Here is a 20025-nt window from a genome sequence, read left to right as displayed (position 1 = left end):
AATTAACTCCAAATGGATCAGGGAGCTAGATATCAAATCAGAGACACTGCGTCTGATAGAAGAAAAAGTTGGCTACGATCTACATATTGTGGGGTCGGGCTCCAAATTCCTTAATAGGACACCCATAGCACAAGAGTTAACAACAAGAATAAACAAATGGGACTTACTTAAACTAAAAAGTTTTTTCTCAGCAAGAGAAACAATAAAAGAGGTAAATAGAGAGCCTACATCCTGGGAACAAATTTTTACCCCCCACACCTCCGATAGAGCCCTAATATCCAGAATGTACAAAGAACTCAAAAAATTAAACAATAAGATAACAAATAACCCAATTAACAAATGGGCCAAGGACCTGAACAGACACTTCTCAGAGGAGGACATACAATCAATCAACAAGTACATGAAAAAATGCTCACCATCTCTAGCAATCAGAGAAATGCAAATCAAAACCACCCTAAGATACCATCTCACTCCAGTAAGATTGGCAGCCATTATGAAGTCAAACAACAATAAGTGTTGGTGGGGATGTGGGGAAAAGGGTACACTTGTACACTGCTGGTGGGGCTGCAAAATGGTGAGGCCAATTTGGAAAGCAGTATGGAGATTCCTGGGAAAGCTGGGAATGGATCCACCATTTGACCCAGCTATCGCACTTCTTGGACTATTCCCTGAGGACCTTAAAAAAGCGCTCTATAGGGATACGGCTGCATCAATGATTATAGCGGCACAATTCACAATAGCTAGACTGTGGAACCAATCTAGATGCCCCTCAATAGATGAATGGATAAAAAAATGTGGCATCTATACACAATGGAGTATTATGCAGCACTAAGAAATGACAAAATCATAGAATTTGCAGGGAAATGGATGGCATTAGAGCAGATTATGCTAAGCGAAGCTAGCCAAGCCCTAAAAAACAAATGCCAAATGTCTGCTTTGATATAAAGAGAACAACTAAGAACAGAACAGGAAGGAAGAACATGAGGAAAAGACTACAGTAAACAAAGACGAATGGGGGGAGAGAAACGGAGAGAGAAGGGAAAGCACATGGAAATAGTAGGAGACCTTCAATGATACATAGAATTATAAGAGGTTATGAGGGGCAAGGGGGAGGGGAAAAAAAGGGAGAGAACTGAACAACAGCAGGGGAGGTAGAGAGGGAAGATGGGAGGGGAGGGGAGGGGAGGGGGGATAGTAGGGGATAGGAAAGGTAGCAGAATACAACAGTCACTAATATGGCATTATGTAAAAGTGTGAATATGTAACAGATGTGATTCTGCAATCTGTATTTGGGGTGAAAATGGGAGTTCAAAACACAATTTGAGTCAAATGTATGAAAGATGATATATCATGAGCTATGTAATGCTTTAAATAATCAATAAAAAAAAAAAATACAATTAAAAAAAAGAAAGAAAAGAAACCAGGAAAGGAAGGCCTGAGGCAAGAGGCCAAGCCTGCATGTGTGCACGCTGGAGCTGCAAGGGGAAGGAACCTCGATTTCCTCTCAGCGGTGTTCCTGCTATGGTGAGATTGCAATAAATCGTGGAGGGGATCTTAAAGTAGGAGAGGAAACCATCTTTATTTACCAGCTGGAGGGGGCACAAGCTGGTGGGGTGAGAGCAAGCTGCAAGGCTCCTCGACCCCCTCCAGGAGTTGGGGCACACCTTTTAAAGCATGCCAGTACATTAGTCATAAGTGGCTGTTGCTATGATTTAAAACTACACACAAACATCATGGGGTCTAAAATTATAAGCAGGAGAAGTAGGTCAAAATGACCCTAGTTGAGTACAGTTTAAAGAATGGTTACTGGGCTGGGGATGTGGCTCAAGCGGTAGCGCGCTTGCCTGGCATGCAGTGTGGCCCAGGTTCGATCCTCAGCACCACATACCAACAAAGATGTTGTGTCCGCTGATAACTAAAAATAAATATTAAAAAAAAAAAAAAAAAAAAAACCTCTCTCTCTCTCTCTCAAAGATTACAGGCTTGTGCCATGGTGCCCAGGAGTAGACAGATTCTTTAAAAAAAAAATAAAGAAAGAATGGTTACTAAGGTCTAGACAAACATTCTCTGACAGGGTACACTGCCCAAGAAAAATGGGAACCAAAAAAAAAAAAAGAGAGAGCAATTTTACATTGTATAAGAAGAATAGAAACATTTGCATTTCTAAGCAGGATGTGCTAAGCAGGATCGGGACAGCAGAGGCAGAGTTTTCTCGTGGGAGAAGCATTTCTTACATGACACGAGTCTCAGGGTCAGATGGAGTCTGTTTGCTTATTGCCCACATAGCCTGGCCCATAACATCCCCATTTGATATGAGCTCACTGAGTGGCTTTATGATTCCAGCCACCAATATCCAGAAACTATGTTTACTGCATTAAGTGATCCCTGAATAAAACAGAAACCGATGATTCCAGAGCCTCAGACTCAGGGCTCAGAGAGCCTGAGCCATATGCCTTCTATGGTCTGCATGGCGGGGAGGCGGGGAAGCAGGGAGGCAGGGCGGTGCTCCTCTGAGTGGCTTAGGAGGAAAGCAACTCAAAGCTTCCCGGGGTCACATCTAACTGGGGCTTCCACACACTTCTGGAAACCACTCTACAGTAGGATTGACCCCCAGCTTCTGCACACAAGACTTAGCAGCATTCAGAATATAGCAGAATATCTGAACAGGTAGGGTCCAAGGACACCCTCCAGCCCATACTCTTCCCTTACTGACGGCAGCTGCCTTCCCCAGTCCTGACCTGCAATGTGGATGAGTTGGTGGAACTGTGCTAAGGGCGTGGGAGGCACAGAGTGAAGGACAGCCCTGGTGTCAGTAAGCTCCAGCCTCAGCCTCAGCCTCAGATCCTGGCTATGTCACAGCGGCACCCTAGTGGTACCTTCAGTACTGCACTTGTTTATGATTTGGCAATAGCTCCTTTCCGGTGGCATGTGGCAAATTCAGCTGTCCAGAACACAGCTAAAACCCCTTAGTAAACCAGGCATGGTGCGCAGGCCTGTAATCCCAGCAGCTAGGGAGGCTGAGGCAGAAAGATCACAAGTTCAAAGCCAACCTCAGCAATTTAGCAAAGCCTTAAGCAAATCAGTGAAATTGGGTTTCTAAATAAAGTATAAAAAAGGTCTAGGGAATGTTGCTCAGTGGATAAGCACGCCTAGGTTCAGTCTCCAGTACCAAATAAATAAATAAATAAAACCACTTAGTATTTTCTTAACCTTGAAAAATCAAAAGAGACAGACAATCTGGAGCATATATATTTCACACTTTGAAACTTCCTTGCTTTTAATCTCGTTATTTTTATTTTACCCCTAATTATAACAAGTTGGTAATTAATTGTCCCTACCTAGAATAGATTAGAAGGTAGCCACTGAGGGTAGGTGCTCTGAATCTGGTAAGAAACTAACAAATCTAGTAAAAAAGAAAGATTAAATACAGTCCTAAGCCTTGAAAAAGACCAAAAATTTGGACCCTTCACCATAGGAAATCATTCAACTCAGTTTATAGTCCCCAGGAGCATAACTGAATTAAAGCACAATGTAATAAGCAATAGGAAAAAGAAAGAATGATCTACAATATGAAAAATACATAATAAAATATTTACTTATTTGAGAGTACCTGGAGTTTAAAAAAGAAATCTTAAATACTAGTCCCAGAAATCTATCTAACCAACTCTACGTCTTCATATATGAATGCTTGGTTTTTCTGACCCCTCTATTCTTTATGTACCAAAAGACATAACAGTCTCCAAGTTTTTACATACCATAGACATGCAAAACATGAGATTTCAAAACAGGAGACAGAGCCAGGCACATGACCAGCTTTGTAGTCCCAACTGCTCAGGAGGCTGAGGCAGCAGAATCATTTGAGCCCATGAGTTGAAGACCAGCCTAGACAACATAGTGAGACCCTATCTCAAAACAATCAAACAAAAACAGGAAATAGAGGCTGGAGAAAGAGCTTAGTGCAGTAGCAGAGTGCTTGCTTAGCATGCATGAGACCCTGGGTTCAATCTGCAACATTGCAAAAGAAAACAAAAAAATCCCAATGGTCACATCTGAGATATTTCATCACTATCCCAAATTCCTATCATCACTTAGGAAGGGTTTTGTCACTCAACTTATAAATTAATCTCAAGTTATTTACAAAATACCACAGCTTCTCATTTTCTCTACTTTGACAGCTTACAATTTACTTTGGCACAATATTCAGAGTTTGGCTAAAGTTACTTTTTTAGTACCAGGGGTTGAACTTAACTAAGCCACATCCCCAGCCCTATTTTGTATTTTATTTACAGACAGGGTGTCACTGAGTTGCTCAGTGTCTCGCTTTTGCTGAAGGTGGCTTTGAACTTGCAATCCTCCTGCCTCAGCCTCCCGAGCCACTGGGATTACAGGCGTGTGCAAGAGCAAGCTGTGGCCTTTTTACTCTGCAGTCCACCTGGGTCATTGCACTGTCCTCTTCCTTTTGTCCTTCTGTCAACTTGACTTCTGATCTTCCAAATTCTATTACCCATAACTGCATTCATGAGAAACAGATGGAAGCATCAAATCTTCATTTTAGAATAGTAGTGCCCAAAGATTTGCATACTAAAATATTATTTTAGTATAAATTTCTTTTCTCTATTTTTTTCCTTTGTGTCACACTTATGGAATTTGTTTTAAAAATTGTGTGGATAGGTTACATTACCTGCTAATCTCTTTTGGGACCATGAAAATGGTGTTACAAAATGTGTTCTCAGGGCTGGGGTGTAGCTCAGTGTAGCGCATTCGCCCAGCATGCTTGAGGTTCTAGCATCATATAAACAACAATAATAGCAACAATAAAAACACTTCTACAAAATGTCCTAAAAAGGGAATTTTGAGTCTTAGGAGCAATTTTGTCCTCAAAGGATATTTAGTAATGTATGGAGATATTGTTGATTGCCATAATTGGATGCAGATGACACTGGCATCTAGTCTGCATGGTCCGGGGTACTCTACATTTCACAGTACAATCCTCACAACAAAGAATTACCTGGCCCAAAAGTCTATAGTGCTGCTGTTGAGAGACCCTGTACATAGACAATTCTGTACAGGTGCAGGGTAGATATGTCAAGGGCACCATGTCATTCAGAGCAGCATTGCTTATAGTAGAATGCAACTGAAAACGAGCTACATGCCTGCAACACGCATCCAACAAGAGTCATGAAAGTGGACTACTATACATTTTTAAACTGTGAATGAATGAATAGTAACATCTATCATTATGAATGAATCTCAAAAAATAGTCAATTTTTTATAAAGCAAGTTATACTTCCATGAAGTTTGAATTAACAAGCAAACAAAAAAATCATTTGGTGTTACAGTTTGGATTCTGAACGTCCTTGAAAGGCTCACATGCTAAAGGCCTGGTCCCCAGTCCATGGTGCTTTTGGAAGGTGGTGGATCTTTAGGAGGTGGGACCTAGTGGGAGGAAGCTAGGTAACTGGGGGTGTCCCTGGAAGGGGATCTTGGGTCCCAGCTCACTCCTCTTCTCCCTTGCTTTCTGGCTACCAGAGCACAGACACCGTGGAAAACAGCATGGAGTTTCCTCAAGGAACTAAAGTGGAACCACCATGGGATGCAGATATAGCCCTCCTGGGCGACACCAGAAGGAGTTAAAGTCAGCACACTGTGGCAATGCCTGCATCTCCAGGTTTATCTCAGCACAGTGCACATTAGGCGCCTCTCTATAGTGTCTGTGCTAATTCACATTCTCACCAGCAGTGGAGGAGGGCTCCTTCCCCCCCACATCCATGCTAGTGTTTATTGTTTTTTGTATTCTCAAAGATCTTGTTTTAACTTGCAATTTCCTAATGACATATGATGATAAGACTTTTTTTGCATGCTTACTGCCCTCTGTGGATATTCTTTGATGAAATGTCCCTTGGGTCTTTGGTCCATTTTCATTTTTATTTTTTTAAAGAAATGGGGTCTGGGGCTGGGGTTGTGGCTCAAGCGGTAGCGCGCTCGCCTGGCATGCGTGCAGCCCGGGTTCGATCCTCAGCACCACATACCAACAAAGATGTTGTGTCCGCCGACAACTAAAAAATAAATATTAAAAAATTCTCTCTCTCTCTCTCTCTTTCCTCTCTCACTCTCTCTTAAAAAAAAAAGAAAGAAAGAAATGGGGTCTGGCTATATTTCCCAGGCTGGCCTTGAACTCCTGGGGTCAAGTAATCCTCCTGCCTCATTCTCCCAAATAGGTATGTCCCATCACATCTGGCTCCCTTTTGCCCATTTTTAAATAGTGTTGTTCGTTTTGTAAAAACTGGTACATAAAAATTGTACCTATTTCTGGGCTCCCGCATGATGTTAAATACATGAATACAGTTGTATGATGTAAAAGTTCCTCAACAGATGAATGGATAAAGAAAATGTGGTATATATACACAATGGAATATTATTCAGCATTAAGAAGAAAATCATGGGGCTGGGGTTGTAGCTCAGGGGTAGAGGGATCAGCTAGCACATGTAAGACACTGGGTTCCATCATCAGCAGCATATAAAAATAAATAAAATAAAGATATTGTGTCCAACTACAACTAAAAAAATATTTTAAAAAAGAAGAAAATCATTTATAGTAAAATAGATGAAACTGGAAATCATAATGTTAAGCAAATGAAGTCAGACTCAGACCACTATCACATGTTCCCCCCCCCCCATGTGAAATCTATGGAGAAAAGACGACATGAAAGTAACAGAGACTATTAAAGAGTAAAGGGATCAAGGTAGGAGAAGGGGAGAGTAAAGGAAGGTAATGGAAATGGTATGATATCCCCATGTACTAATATTCCATGATGAAACCCATTAAAATGCACTAATAAAAAATGTACATAAGCCAGGTACAGTGGCACATGCCTGTAATCCCAGTGGCTTGGGAGAATGAGACAGGAGGATCATGAGTTCAAGGCCAGCCTCAGCAAATTAGGAAGACCCTAAGTAACTCGGTGAGACCTTGTCTCTAAATAAAATGTAAAAAAAGGTTGGGGATGTGGCTCAGTGGTAAAGCACCCCTGGTTTCAATCCCCAGTATAAAAATGAAAATTGCACTTACAATAAAACAAGATAATACTACACACCTATTAAAATGGCTAAAACCTAAAACATAGACAACACTAAATGCCCGTGAGGATGTGGGACAAGAACTGTCTCATTGCTAGGGGGGACACAAAGTGGTACAACCACTTTGGAAGAGTTTGACAGTTTCTTACAAAACTAAACCATCTTACTATATGATCTAGCCCCAGTGCCCTTGGGTATTTGCCCAATTGAGTTGGAAACTTCTGTTCACACACACACACACACACACACACACACACACACACACATACCTATACACAAATGTGAACAGCAGTTTTATTTTTGATGACCAAGAAGTGGAAGCAACCAAGATGTCCTGAAATAGGAGAGTGGATAAACAAACTGTAGTAATCCACAGAATGGAATATTATTTAGTAATACAGAGAAACGAAATATTGAGCCAAAGACAGAGAAGCCTTAAGTGAAAGAAGCCAGTCTGGAAAGGCTACATACTATATGATTCCGACTATATGACATTTTGAAAGGCCAAACTTAGAGACATAAAAAGAGCAGTGGTTGCCAGGTACTCAGGGGATGGCAGGAAGGGGTGATGAATAAGTGACACACAAGGGGTTTTAGGAAGGTTAAATTATTCTGTAGGACCCTGTCATGGTGGATCCAAGACACTATGCATTTCTCAAAACCCATAGAATGTGCAACCCAAAGAAAGAAGACTTTAGTGAATAATACTGTATGGATATGGGTTCATTAATTGTAACAAAAGTATCCCATTAACACAAGACATTAATTATAGAGGAAAGCAGGTTGGGGTGCATATATGGAAATCTGTAGTATCTGCTCATGTATTCTGTAAATCTAAAACTGCACTAAAAATAAAATATATTCTTTTTTTAAAAAAAAACCATGTTGATCATTTTCTGAGCCTGGACTGTAAGTCCAGTTGACATATGGACACATGTATTATTTATAAGGTTAAATATACACAGCATTTTCCAGTAACTCAGCTACTTACTATCTCTGTAGAGGGACAGCTGCTCTTTGTTTTGCTTGGAACTTTGCCAAGACTTGGTCAGTGTTGCAGAATATCACATCACCATCAGCAAGCTAATGATCTTTACTGGTTTCAGCACATGCCTGTATGGCACGGGTTTTGACAGCTTCATGTGTCTCGAGTGTTAACATATTCACATACATATTATTTTATTCCTAAAGGCTTTTTAAAATATATCTTCTGTTGTACACTTGGGATATTATATTGACGTGAACATCTTTCATGGGTGGGTTTTGCTGTTCAAATTCACTGCAGGATAGTAACAAAATATTGCTTTTGACAAGCGTGAATGAGCCTGTGAGCTGGAATCCCAGTTCCACGCTCAGCCTTCAGCCTGTTTTGGACAGGCTCTGTTCCCTCCTCACGCGCCAGCCAAAGGCACTGATCCAAAGGCATTATCGTATATCCCAGCATGCATCAGCCGTCTCCTATGCCCAGTCTTGGTACAGACTGTTCTCTCCCTTCACAGATGCATTGCTGCCCAAAACTCCATTCTTCACGTCCTGCCTTCGAGACTCGGGCAGAGCTGTCCTCATCTGCAGTCACGCTTATTTTCTTTAAAGGATTCATTTTTCATAAATATACTGATTTTTTTTCAAAGAAAACTTTATATCACTGTCATAAATAGGAAATCAGTACTGCAGCCCTAAAATAAGTAGAAGAATAAATATAAGGAAAAAGAAAGTTACTAACTTGTATTTAGATAGAATTGTTAAGACAGGTCCTGAGGTCCCTGTAGGGTGGGAGGATTTAGAGGGTGCTAAAAAACGTGAACTGAGACTTTCCCCTTTGATATATTCGGAAGCTTGGAAGAAAACTGAAGAGAGTAACTTTCTCTTAGTGTAACCCAATGCTGTCCCCGGTCTCCCTAAACTCCCCTGCAGAACACTGCAATCCAATCTATTTGTCACCAAGCATTCATCCCACGCCGCAGGGGGCGGGGGAGGATGGTAGTAATAAAGCCGTGAACCAGACAAACACCGTGGTTGCCCCACAGATCCACAGGTGGCTGGAGGAAAAATACAAGTAATCTGGAGATGGTTACAAAATGTCGTTACTTATGAAAACAATTTGTGCTTTAGAGCCTCTAGCTTCTCCAGCATCCCAGAGAAACCACACCCATTCATAAATTATGAGACAGACCAAGCAAACCAATTTCGAAACTGCAATGGTTTGGAATCTTTTCAAAGTTTTCCCACGAAAACAAGAGCGGGATGTGGCTGCATCTTCATTTTGATGAGATGTGATGTAGACAGCTGAGGCACAGAGCGCGCGGGGAGGGAGCGCACTTCCGGGGCACCCTTCTCTCCCAGCCTCTGCTTAACCACTCACGGCTCCCAACGCGGCTCAGCTCACCTCGGCCCGGAAGCCCGCCCCGGCGCCCCAGCAGGGCCAGCACCTCGGCTGTTCTGCCCAAAGGCCAGGCGCTTCCCTAGGCACCTGCTGGAGAAGGCTAGTCTGTCTGCCTGTGTTCCAGATCCGCCTGGGGGTTCCGCCAGCATGGGCATCCAGCCCGCTCCTCGGCCTCCGGGGGGACCCAACTCCGCGCAGCCTGCCAGGACCACATGCGACAAGCGATGGCTCCTGCTTTCCCGCGCGCTGGCCCTGCTCGAGTTATGCCCTGGGACGGGGCTCTGCAGAGGCGCCCTGGGTGAACCCCAACGTTAGGGGGCGCGAACGCGGCTTCCGCAGCACCTTGCAGCCGGCGAAGGGAAGAAAAGTCCGGGCCAGGGGGGCCGCAGAGCTCTCCGCGGGGGAGTGGGAGGGACGCTCCCCTTCCCTCCCTCGACGCAGGGATCCAGGACCGACGCCCGCGGGCAAGGCAGCGGGCTGCGGAGAGGTGCAGCGGCGACACCCATCGGGTCAGCTGCCCCAAGCCACACTGGTGGTGTGGGCTGGCCGGTAGGGAGACCCTAAGGTAGGACTCGGCACAACGCCCCCAAAGAGCCCAAGGTTTGGGGTGCGGAGGAAGGTGGTGCGACCCTCTGTCCCCGCCCCGGAGGCGGAGCTAAGGCCCGAGCCTGTGGAGATTGAGACCCGCGGAAATCCTCCTGGAGCTCCCACCCCACCTCCAGCAGCCCGAACTCGGGTTCAGGGACAACGGCCCCCAGTCCCCGCGGCCTCCGGCCTCCGGCCCCGCGTAGGAGCGAGTGCAGCCTCCCCTCTGCGCTCCCATCCCGGTGCATTCCGTTGCCAAGGCCATGGCGCGAGGAGACGCTCCGCAGGACAGGTGAGATGGGAACCCGGTGCCGTGTGTCCTGGGGCCCGGGTGGCGGTCGGCAGAACAATCCCGCTCCCCTAGACACCCCGGGGTTCGTAGAAGATGTATTGGACTACAATTCCCATCAGCCGACTCCCTCGGCTGCTGCGTGGGGGTGATGGGGGTTGTAGTACGCTCTCCGGAGGATGGCCTGGGAGGCGGGAGGGGCGGCCCGGCAGGAGGCCTTGGGGTGACCTTCTCACTGATCCCCACAGCTACCACCTGGTCGGGATCAGCTTCTTCATCCTGGGGCTGGGCACCCTCCTTCCCTGGAACTTCTTCATCACCGCCATCCCGGTGAGACAGCCCGGTGGCCACAACACCCTCCATCCCTCCAGCTGCCCTGGACTGAGGCTCACCAGGCGCTTTTTCCCCTTGCTGCCTTAAACTCCTCACTATGCCCATTTGCTCGCCGAAGCATGGCGCCTCAGAGAATGGAAATACTCTCTCATGGCTGAGAAGGCCAAACTTTGGGGAATGCCCACCAGCTGGGGGGGGGGGGGTCTAAGACCAGCAAAAGAGCTACACACCCACCTTCTCTGTCGTTATTTCTGGTCCAGTCACTACAAAAGTGGGTAATCCAAGCCTCTGATTTTCTTTACAATGGAATTAAATACATTAGGCAAACATTTAATGTGCTCCTACGTGGACCAGCCACTAGGAATAAAGAGAAACCATCCCAGAGGGAGAGTCTATCCTCAGTGTTGGTTCTCTGAAAGGAAGGCAGAAGTGTGGACTTTGCATTCTTTTTAGGACTGGGTTATTATATTCAGTGCAGTAACTTTGCAGATGTGCTCTGTTCTGGACCCCAGAGGCCCAAAGATGAATCAGTCTCTGGTCTTAAGAATAAGATGGGTCAGAGCCATTAATAATGTAAGGTGACACGGGCCTTCCCAGGCTTGGATCAGAGTGCTGTGGTTCTCAGGGGAGGGAGAACACAGAAGATTTATAAGCTGAGTGTGGGGTAGGCAAAGTTGGGGGATGGAGGAGTGGTCAGGAGGAAAGAGGGCATTCCTTACAGAGACAAGGGCCTATTCAGAGAAAGATCCAGAACCTGGGGTGCTGGTGCTTAGTGGGATGGAGTGAGAGATGGGACACAAAAGGGAGGGTGGGATCTGATATTGCAGGGTTCCTAAATATTGTTCCAAACTCTTGGGGTTTACCCTGTACATAATAGGAAGGTGTGGGTAGAAGGTAAATGGTGTTTAAGCAGAGAAGTGACAGGATATATGTTCCAGGGAGAAAGCAGTGGGTCAGCACCTAAGCCAGAGCCTGACTTCTGTAGATACTTAGTAAATACCCATGGAATGAATGAATCTAGAGACTGCTGTGGGAGGACTAGGGACTAAAGATCAGGGTGATCCAGAGATGCGTGGAGGCTTGAGCTGGGGGTTCTTAGTGCTTGGGCCCTGTTCCATATGCCAGCCATTCAATTTAGTGCATAACCATGGAGTTTCCACTGTGTTCCAGGTGCTGGGGACAATGCAGGGATAAGGCAAGTAGTCCCCAAAGCATTAACCAAGCAATCACACACCTGGGAGGAGGCAAAGGGACAGACTAGGGATGCCTAACCTTACTCCTCCTCCCCATCTGGCAGTACTTTCAGGGGCGGCTGGCAGAGGCCAACAGCACAGCTGGGACCCTGAGCACCAACCACACAGGCCCCACAGACACCTTCAACTTCAACAACTGGGTGACGCTGCTGTCCCAGCTGCCTCTGCTGCTCTTCACACTCCTCAACTCCTTCCTGTATCAGTGGTGAGACCCCATCCCCTGCCAAGGCAGTACCTAACATCTGGGCCCAGGAAGACCTCCCATCCTTCCCCTGCTCCACCTGCCTGGCCCTCCCAGCCCCACTGTCCTGCCCCTGGCAGCGCCTCTTGCCCACCACCCCCTGCCTGGCCGGGGCCCATGTGATGCTCTCTATCCCTTTCCGAGTAGCATCCCCGAGGTGGTGCGCATTCTGGGCAGCCTGCTGGGCATCCTGCTGCTCTTCGCCCTGACAGCAGCGTTGGTGAAGGTGGACATGAGCCCTGGGCCCTTCTTCTCCATCACCATGGTTTCTGTCTGGTTCATCAACTGTGAGCACTTCTGTCCCCCACCCCTGCCTCCTCCCTGTAACAGAAAGGGCCCAAGAGATGCAAGAAGATAAGACAGCACCACTGATCTCTAATGGGGAAACTGAGGCCTGGAGGGAGAGGAAAACCCCTTTGTCCCAGGCCCCACAGTGACCTTGGAGCTGGCCTCCTGGCACCTAGCCCCACAGGCCAGTGGTTGTTTCAGAAGAGGAATGAATGGGATGTTGCAGTAGAATGTCCAGAGTCCCAAGGACAGCTCACCCCAGTACAGCCAAGTCCAGAGTCCCCCTGCGCTCTGCCAAGGCCTCCTCCAAGAAGCCCCTAAGGCTGCCTTATTGAGCGGCAGCCATGTCCCTGTCTCTCTTCAGCCTTCTGTGCAGTTCTGCAGGGAAGCCTCTTCGGGCAGCTGGGCACCATGCCATCCACCTACAGCACCCTCTTCCTCAGCGGCCAGGGCCTGGCTGGGATCTTCGCTGCCCTTGCCATGCTTATGTCCATGGCCAGTGAGTGGACTTGGATTGCTGGAGGTGTGGGGTGGCCTCTGAGGTTTGGGATCACAGAGGGTGTGCAGAAGGTGCCTGGATTTTTGGTGGAGACAGAGGTGATGGAGTAATGGAGAAGTGGGGGTTGGGCCTGGGAGCCAGACTCTTGGGCTCTGCAGTGAGGGAGAATGACCAGGAAGGGGATCCTGGGGTCAACCCTGATATGTTCTAGCAGATTGAGGTTAAGGGACGGGGCGTAGGTTTGAGATAGACACAAGCTTTAATCCATCTCAGCCTTTACTAGCTGGGCACATTGGATGGGGCATTTAACCTCTCTGCCATAATTTCCCCACATAAATGATTATTACAGTTCCTGCTGAGATTGTACTGAGCCTGCAGTAAGAGAAAGCCACATAGTAGATGCTCAACAAAATGGCATGTAGAGGGCCAGGGTTGTGGCTCAGTGGTAGAGCGCTTGCCTAGCATGTGTGAGGCACTGGGTTCGATTCTCAGCACCGCATATAAATAAATAAAAACAAAGGTCCATCAACAACTAATAAAATATTAAATGGCATGTAGAGAAAAGAGAAGGATGAAGGGCCAGACTGGGGCATCATATGAGACTCAGTCAGTGAAGGAAAAGGGAAGAGGCTGGGCATCTGAGAAGTGCACTCTGGGAAGGAGGACAGGAGTTAGAGGCTACATGGGAGCTGCAGAACCAGCCCCTTCTCCTCTGCAGGTGGTGTGGATGCCCAGACCTCTGCCCTGGGATACTTCATCACGCCCTGTGTGGGCATCCTCATGTCCATCGTGTGTTACCTGAGCCTACCACACCTGGTGAGTCTGCCATTGGGTTCCAGGGCCCATCTCAGGGCATCTCAGAGCCCTGAGTGAGGCTCTGGGAGAGCACAGGGGAGGCAGAAGAGACCCATGTCCACTCACTGGGGTGTCCTGGCCTCCAAGCCAGTGGTGTGGGGAGGGATCCAAACACCTCACCTAGCCGTCCTGATACTCTCCATGCTTCTGCAGGAGTTTGCCCACTACTACCTGGCCAAGAAGCCCTCACGGTCCCCAACTCACGAGCTAGAGACCAAAGCTGAGCTCCTCCAGGCTGGTAAGCCCCAGGACCTCGCTGAGGAGGTGGGATACCCAGAGGAAGCATGAGCCAGCTCTGCTGGAAGCATTCCACTCTGTCCCTAACTAAACCTGGCTCCTAGGAGCCTTGTGTACTCTCTCTCGCTTTTTTGTTTGTTTGTTTGTTTGTTTGTTTGTACCAGAAATTGACCCCACCAGTACTTAACTACTGAACACATCCCCAGCCCTGTTTTTACTTTGAGACAGGGTCTTGCTACATTGCTGAGACTGGTCTCAAACTTTGAAACCTGCTGCTTTACCCTCCCCAGCCACTGGGATTGTAGGTGTGCACCACCATGACCTGCTCCAGAGCCTTGGGTGAGCACAGGAGGATCTCAAAGGGAAGTCTGAAATTAAAGTCATGCCTTGCTGCTCTTTGGGCCTCAGTTGTCTGCTCTTTAAAATGAAGAGGCTGAGTTCAAGGCCAGCCTCAGCAACTTAGCAAAGCCCTAAGCAACTTAGTGAGACCCTGACTCAAGAGAAAGGTTGGGGACATAACTCAGTGCTAAAGTGCTCCTGGGTTCACTCCCCAGTACCAAAAACAAAAACAAAAATGGGAAGGCAGCGGAGCTTCTTGCAGGCGAGCTCTGAATCCTGCTTCACAACACCTAAGCCGAGTGGCCTTAGAAAAGTCACCAGACCACTTCACTCCTCCAGCCTGTTTGTTCATTTGCAAAGCAATGGCAGGCAATGGGACAACTCATCTGAGACACTTAACTTGTTGCCTGGCACACACATGGGCTTAATAGGTGGCATACTGCCACCGTTGCTTCCCTTTGCTGGTACCCTGGGCTGGAGAAGGGTCACTTGTTTTAACTGCTGGGAATCCTCCTCCTTCAGGGCTGACTGTTGGGAGACCTAGATCACATGACCCCACACTCCCTTCTTGCCCCAGATGAGAAGAATGGGATTCCCAACAGCCCCCAGGTGGCAACTCTGACTCTAGATCTTGACCCTGAGAAGGAGCCCGAGCTGGAACCAGAGCTAGATGAGCCCCAGAAGCTAGAAAAACCTTCAGTCTTCATTGTCTTCCAGAAGGTACAGCTGGGAGATGACCCCCAGCCACCACTCCTGGGGAAGAAGGGTGGGACACCCTCTCCAGTCCTCAGCAGACACTCTTAGGCTAGAATGGGGTCTTCATATCCACTTGTCATAGGGTCATGGCAGGTCATGGACACAACTGGGCCAGGCCCCTGGTGTCCTACACCCCGGCAGGGCTGGGGTGAGAAGGTTGGGGCCCGTGTTGGGCCGGGGCTGCCCTGCCCGCTCACACCCCTGCCTCCGGCTCCCAGATCTGGCTGACGGCGCTGTGCCTTGTGTTGGTCTTCACAGTCACCCTGTCGGTCTTCCCTGCCATCACAGCCATGGTGACCAGCTCCACCAGTCCTGGGAAATGGAGTGAGTGTTGGGGTACAGAAAATGATAGAGGGAGACAGGAGAGGAGAGTCAGGGACCAGGGTGAGCCACCCTTTGTCTCCCCCAGGTCAGTTCTTCAACCCTATCTGCTGCTTCCTGCTCTTCAATGTCATGGACTGGCTGGGGCGGAGCCTGACCTCATACTTTCTGTGGGTGAGCACAGCTGGGCTGGACAAGCTGCCAATTTATAGGAAGCAGTTGGGGGTGGCCAGAGGACATGAAATTGCAAAAAGTGACTTCCTAGTAGTCCTGTTGGTCTGCAGTGAAAGAGCCTGCCAAGCAGCAGTAAGCGCTTGGCCTCTGGCACATGCAAGCCTGGGCTGAGCTTCTCGAAAATGGAAGCTATCCAGAGTTGACCTCTGTGTCCACAGTGTCCAGCCCAGGGCCCAGCCCTCCGTGTTCAGAGAATGTCATGTGGAGTTTCCTATACCTGGTGAGGGGTTGAACAAGATTCCTTGTTTCCAAATTGCTTCTAGCAAGGTGCTAAATGAAATCTCCCTTAGAGACATTAGAAATGCAGCAGAGCATTGCTGTCCGATCCAGGCAGGATGGGCCCGGATCTCCAGCTTCCCATCCTACTAAGAAACCCCATCTGGGAGAGGTCATATGTTGAGTATTAAGTTATATTTGTATAGGAAAAATATGTTGTGGGGTTCTGTTGCACAGTGGGGTGGCTATAGATGATGATAATGTACTATATACTTTGTAAAAGCTAGGAGACAGAATTTTGAATGTTTTTTTTTTGTTGTTGTTTTTAATATTTATTTGTTAGTTTTCGGCGGACACAACATCTTTGTTTGTATGTGGTGCTGAGGATCGAACCCGGGCTGCACGCATGCCAGGCGAGCGTGCTACCGCTTGAGCCACATCCCCAGCCCGATTTTGAATGTTTTTACCACCAAAAAATGATAAATGCGGGGCTGGGGATGTGGCTCAAGCGGTAGCGCGCTCGCCTGGCATGCGTGCGGCCCGGGTTCGATCCTCAGCACCACATACAAACAAAGATGTTGTGTCCGCCGAAAACTAAAAAATAAATAAAATTAAAAAAAAAAAAAGAAATGATAAATGCTTGAAGAGACAGATATGCTCACCGATTTGAATGCTAGAAGTGTACCTAATTGAAACATCACACGGTACCCCATAAGTATGTGCAACTTTTATGTGCCAATCAAAAAACTAAAAGGAAAAGAGGGCTAGGGCTATAGCTCAGTGGTAGAGCACTTGCCTAGCACACGTAAGGTACTGGGTTTGATCTTCAGCAGCACATAAAAATAAAATAGAAAAAAAGGATGGTGTCCATCTACAACTCAAAATTTTTTTTTAATAAAATAAATTTAAAGGAAAAGAAAGCCATCTGCCCCTAAGGAGGATATGGAACCCCTAGGGATGCCCTGGGGAACTAAGTTTGGAAGCCAGGGATGCTTTCTAAGGCCTCTTCAATTCTTCCCTGGAGAAAGCCCAAACTAGAGCTAGGGCAAGGCCAAGGCTAGCCCCAGGCCTGTCCTGGTTGTTGGGCGGCCATGGCCCAGTCCTTGTTCCTTAGAGGCCCCAGTCCTGGGTCAGGGCAGAGGAGTTCGGGGGATGGTTGATGGGTCTCTCATGGGTATCCTGGGGAAGCACTCACCGAGCCTGTGCCACAGCCAGATGAGGACAGCCGGCTGCTGCCCCTACTGGTGTGCCTGCGCTTCCTGTTCGTGCCACTCTTCATGCTGTGCCACGTGCCTGAGCGGACCCGGCTGCCCATCCTCTTCCCTCAGGACGCCTACTTCATCACCTTCATGCTGCTCTTCGCCGTTTCCAATGGCTACCTGGTGTCCCTCACCATGTGCCTGGCGCCCAGGTCTGGGGGCAGGTGCTGGGGTGCGGAGGGGGCTTGGCTTTTTGAGGAGGGACAGCTGCCAGGGAGGGAGCTGGCCATCTGGCTAGCCCTGCTGGCTGTGCCCATGCCTCACTGGCGCCACCCTGTGGGTCAGGCCTTCACTGCTGAGCTGGCCTCTGGCTGGAAGGTACCTGCCTACATAGCCTGGGCACTGGTTCTGGGGCCTCTGGGATGGCCTCAGTTTCCCCTGATATAAATAAATGGGTTGGACAGTCCTTCCTTGGAGCCCATTTAGTGCAGAGATTCTCATTTAAAAGGGCGCTAAGGTTTTTTTTTCAAAAGCAAAGCTCATGGGCTGTTTCCTCTAGGGGCAGAGGAGTTGGGAATCTCAGGAGAGTCAGGTGATGTGGAGAACAAGCTGGAGGGCATTTTGTCAAGAAGGAAGGCCATGGGATCTAGAATCCTATAGTGTTGGACCCCAAAGGCCCTGAAAGGTGTCTGTTCAGTGGCCCTATTTTATATATAGGGAAACTACACACAGGAATGGGGTCACACACAGACTGGAATTCAGGTGTCTTGTGTAGGGGCGAGTGGGGAACCACAGGGCTACTCCGGGGTTTGGGCCTGGCATTTTCTAAGAGCTTCTATTCCCCTGTGTTCCAGGCAGGTGTTGCCACATGAGAGGGAGGTGGCTGGCGCCCTCATGACCTTCTTCCTGGCCCTGGGACTCTCCTGCGGAGCCTCCCTCTCCTTCCTCTTCAAGGCACTGCTCTGAAAGGCCTGTCAGGGCTCCTGGCAGTCCTCTTCTCAGCACGTCTCCGGGAGCTGAGACCCAGCCCAGAAGGGATGACAAGCTGAGCTCAGGCCTCTGCTGGGCAGGCTCTTGGCTGCAGGCACAGGAGGCGGCAGAAGCCACTCTCCATCCCTGGCTGCTGTCTACTTGGGGTTCTGCAAGAAAGAATCCACCACAGATCATTCTACACCTCACAGAGAACGGACTTCATCTAGACTCACAGAAGACCACATTGAGAAGATGGCAATCAAGGAAAAGAGGGTGAAGACCAAGGTCCTCCCCCAGCATCAAGACTGCATCTGTTAATCAAGAACTCCACCTGCTGACCCCGGAGCAGAACTGCCAGCAGGCCTGGCTGCAGGTGCAGCTGATGCAGCCTGGACCTCCAATCAAAGTGGGAGGTGGGGGCACCCAGGGCAGGGGCTCTTCCTTGTCCTGGACCCCAGCCACCCAATAGTCCTCTCTCCCACGCAGGGAAAAAGGTGCTAGGGAAGTTGAAGGGAGCATGAAGGAAGAGGTGCTGAGGATCTGAGGGTACTCAAAAGACCTGGCTCTGAGCCTCAGTGGTTTTTTTTTTTTTTTGGTTTTTTTGTTTTTTTTTTTTTGTTTGTTTTTTTCTTTTTGGTACCGGGGATTGAACTCAGGGGCACTCAGCCACTGAGCCACATCCCCAGCCCTATTTTGTATTTTATTTATTTAGAGACAGGGTCTCACTGAGTTGCTTAGCACCTTGCTTTTTGCTGAGGCTGGCTTTGAACTCACAATCCTCCTGCCTCAGCCTCCCGAGCCACTAGAATTACAGGTGTGTGCCACCGTACCTGGTCCTCAGTGTTATTGTTTTGTACTGGGGATTAAACTCAGAGACATCATTGAACTACGTCCCCAGCCCTTTTTATTTTTTATTTTGAGACAGGGTCTTGTTAAGTTGCTGAGGGTCCTCCTGCCTCAGGCTCCCAAGATGCTGGGATTATAGGTTTGCGCCGCCATGCCCAGTTAATACAGTATTTTTCTTGGCCAACATTTAATATCCCCACTTCCCAGAACCCAACCGGGCCTGGCTTCAAGAAGAGCAGTTAGCCTGCTTGCATACGGTGGACTTTCCATTTGTGAAGAGCTCTTCCACACCCACTCCTTCACTAAGCCTCATTAAAGCCCTTGGAAGGAACTGGGCAGGGACTGTGTCTCCCTTACTGTACAGGTGAGGAAACCAAGTCCCATGAGGAAGTGACCGGCCCATGGTAGAGCTGGGACACAGCCCCCATCTCCCTCCATGAAGGTGCTGTCCCTCCTGCCCACCACGTGCTTCTTTTCAAGGGACTTGGGACAGGATCCCTAAGCACATACTCTGGCTTTTGCCCTGTTTCTCCCTCTGCCCCAGCTCCTGGGTCTAATTACAACCTGTTCATTTGTATGATGCATTCATGGAGTCTTTATTTTCAAAGTGCAGCTGGCTCTGTGTGCAGCTGGCCACAGTGAGCTCAGTGGGGTGGGAATGATTGTGCCTACTTGACAGGTGAAATGACAAGCCCTGAGAGGGACAGGGATTGGTGTTGGTATGCATCCCTGTTTTGGTTCCTCTGAGCCACATGACAGACAAGGGTGTTTGGCCCTATAAGGAGCAGGAGCCCTGTATTTTCCTCCTGAGAGGAGCACCTGCTGGACGGACAGCTGTCCCCTGCCATTAGCCCTGGCTCTCATCTGCGTCCTCTGCCAGGCCAGGGCTTCTCCTTAGAAATGTATCCTGAGAGAGGCAGTCAGCCCCGAAAGGGTTTGACAGCACAGCCAGTTCTCAGAATGAAGTGCTGGCTTCATCTTCACACATCTGCACCAACTGCCCAGCCCAGAAAAGAACAAGCATTTTCTGCCCACCTGCCGTGTATCAGGCGCTGAGCCAGCACGGGGCACCTGCCCAGAAACCACAGGGCAGACCCCAAGT

The 20025-nt window shown here is 48.3% G+C and overlaps 1 protein-coding gene across 2 annotated transcripts; it reads left to right on the top strand.

Moving 5' to 3' along the window:
• The first annotated feature begins 10196 nt into the window (after positions 1–10196).
• Positions 10197–19500, top strand: SLC29A2 (solute carrier family 29 member 2). Of its 2 annotated transcripts, none has more exons than XM_081278016.1 (12): positions 10197–10337; positions 10583–10664; positions 11965–12125; positions 12309–12448; positions 12814–12948; positions 13667–13764; positions 13957–14041; positions 14957–15099; positions 15354–15459; positions 15545–15630; positions 17118–17317; positions 17960–19500. In XM_081278016.1, exons 1-12 carry the CDS (start codon positions 10309–10311, stop codon positions 18069–18071), a joined length of 1377 nt encoding a protein of 458 aa, XP_081134142.1. In that variant the 5' UTR covers positions 10197–10308; the 3' UTR covers positions 18072–19500. The 2 variants fall into 2 exon arrangements, with proteins under 2 accessions (XP_081134142.1, XP_081134143.1); XM_081278017.1 differs by having other exon boundaries at positions 10271–10337; positions 10583–11862.
• The last annotated feature ends 525 nt before the right edge of the window (positions 19501–20025 follow it).

The sequence above is a fragment of the Spermophilus citellus genome (genome assembly GCF_964194105.1).
Source record: "Spermophilus citellus genome assembly, chromosome: 2".
NCBI classification, from domain to species: domain Eukaryota; kingdom Metazoa; phylum Chordata; class Mammalia; order Rodentia; family Sciuridae; genus Spermophilus; species Spermophilus citellus.
This window is presented reverse-complemented; position numbering and strand designations above follow the sequence as displayed.

What these genes read in the sequence shown, in the direction of transcription:
- SLC29A2 (XM_081278016.1), top strand. Translation starts at nt 10,309, where the DNA reads ATGGCGCGAGGAGACGCTCCGCAGGACAG. An exon ending in AACTCCTTCCTGTATCAGTG is followed by an intron (nt 12,126 to 12,308) that starts GTGAGACCCCAT and finishes CTTTCCGAGTAG; the next exon opens with CATCCCCGAGGTGGTGCGCA. An exon ending in AGCTGAGCTCCTCCAGGCTG is followed by an intron (nt 14,042 to 14,956) that starts GTAAGCCCCAGG and finishes TTCTTGCCCCAG; the next exon opens with ATGAGAAGAATGGGATTCCC.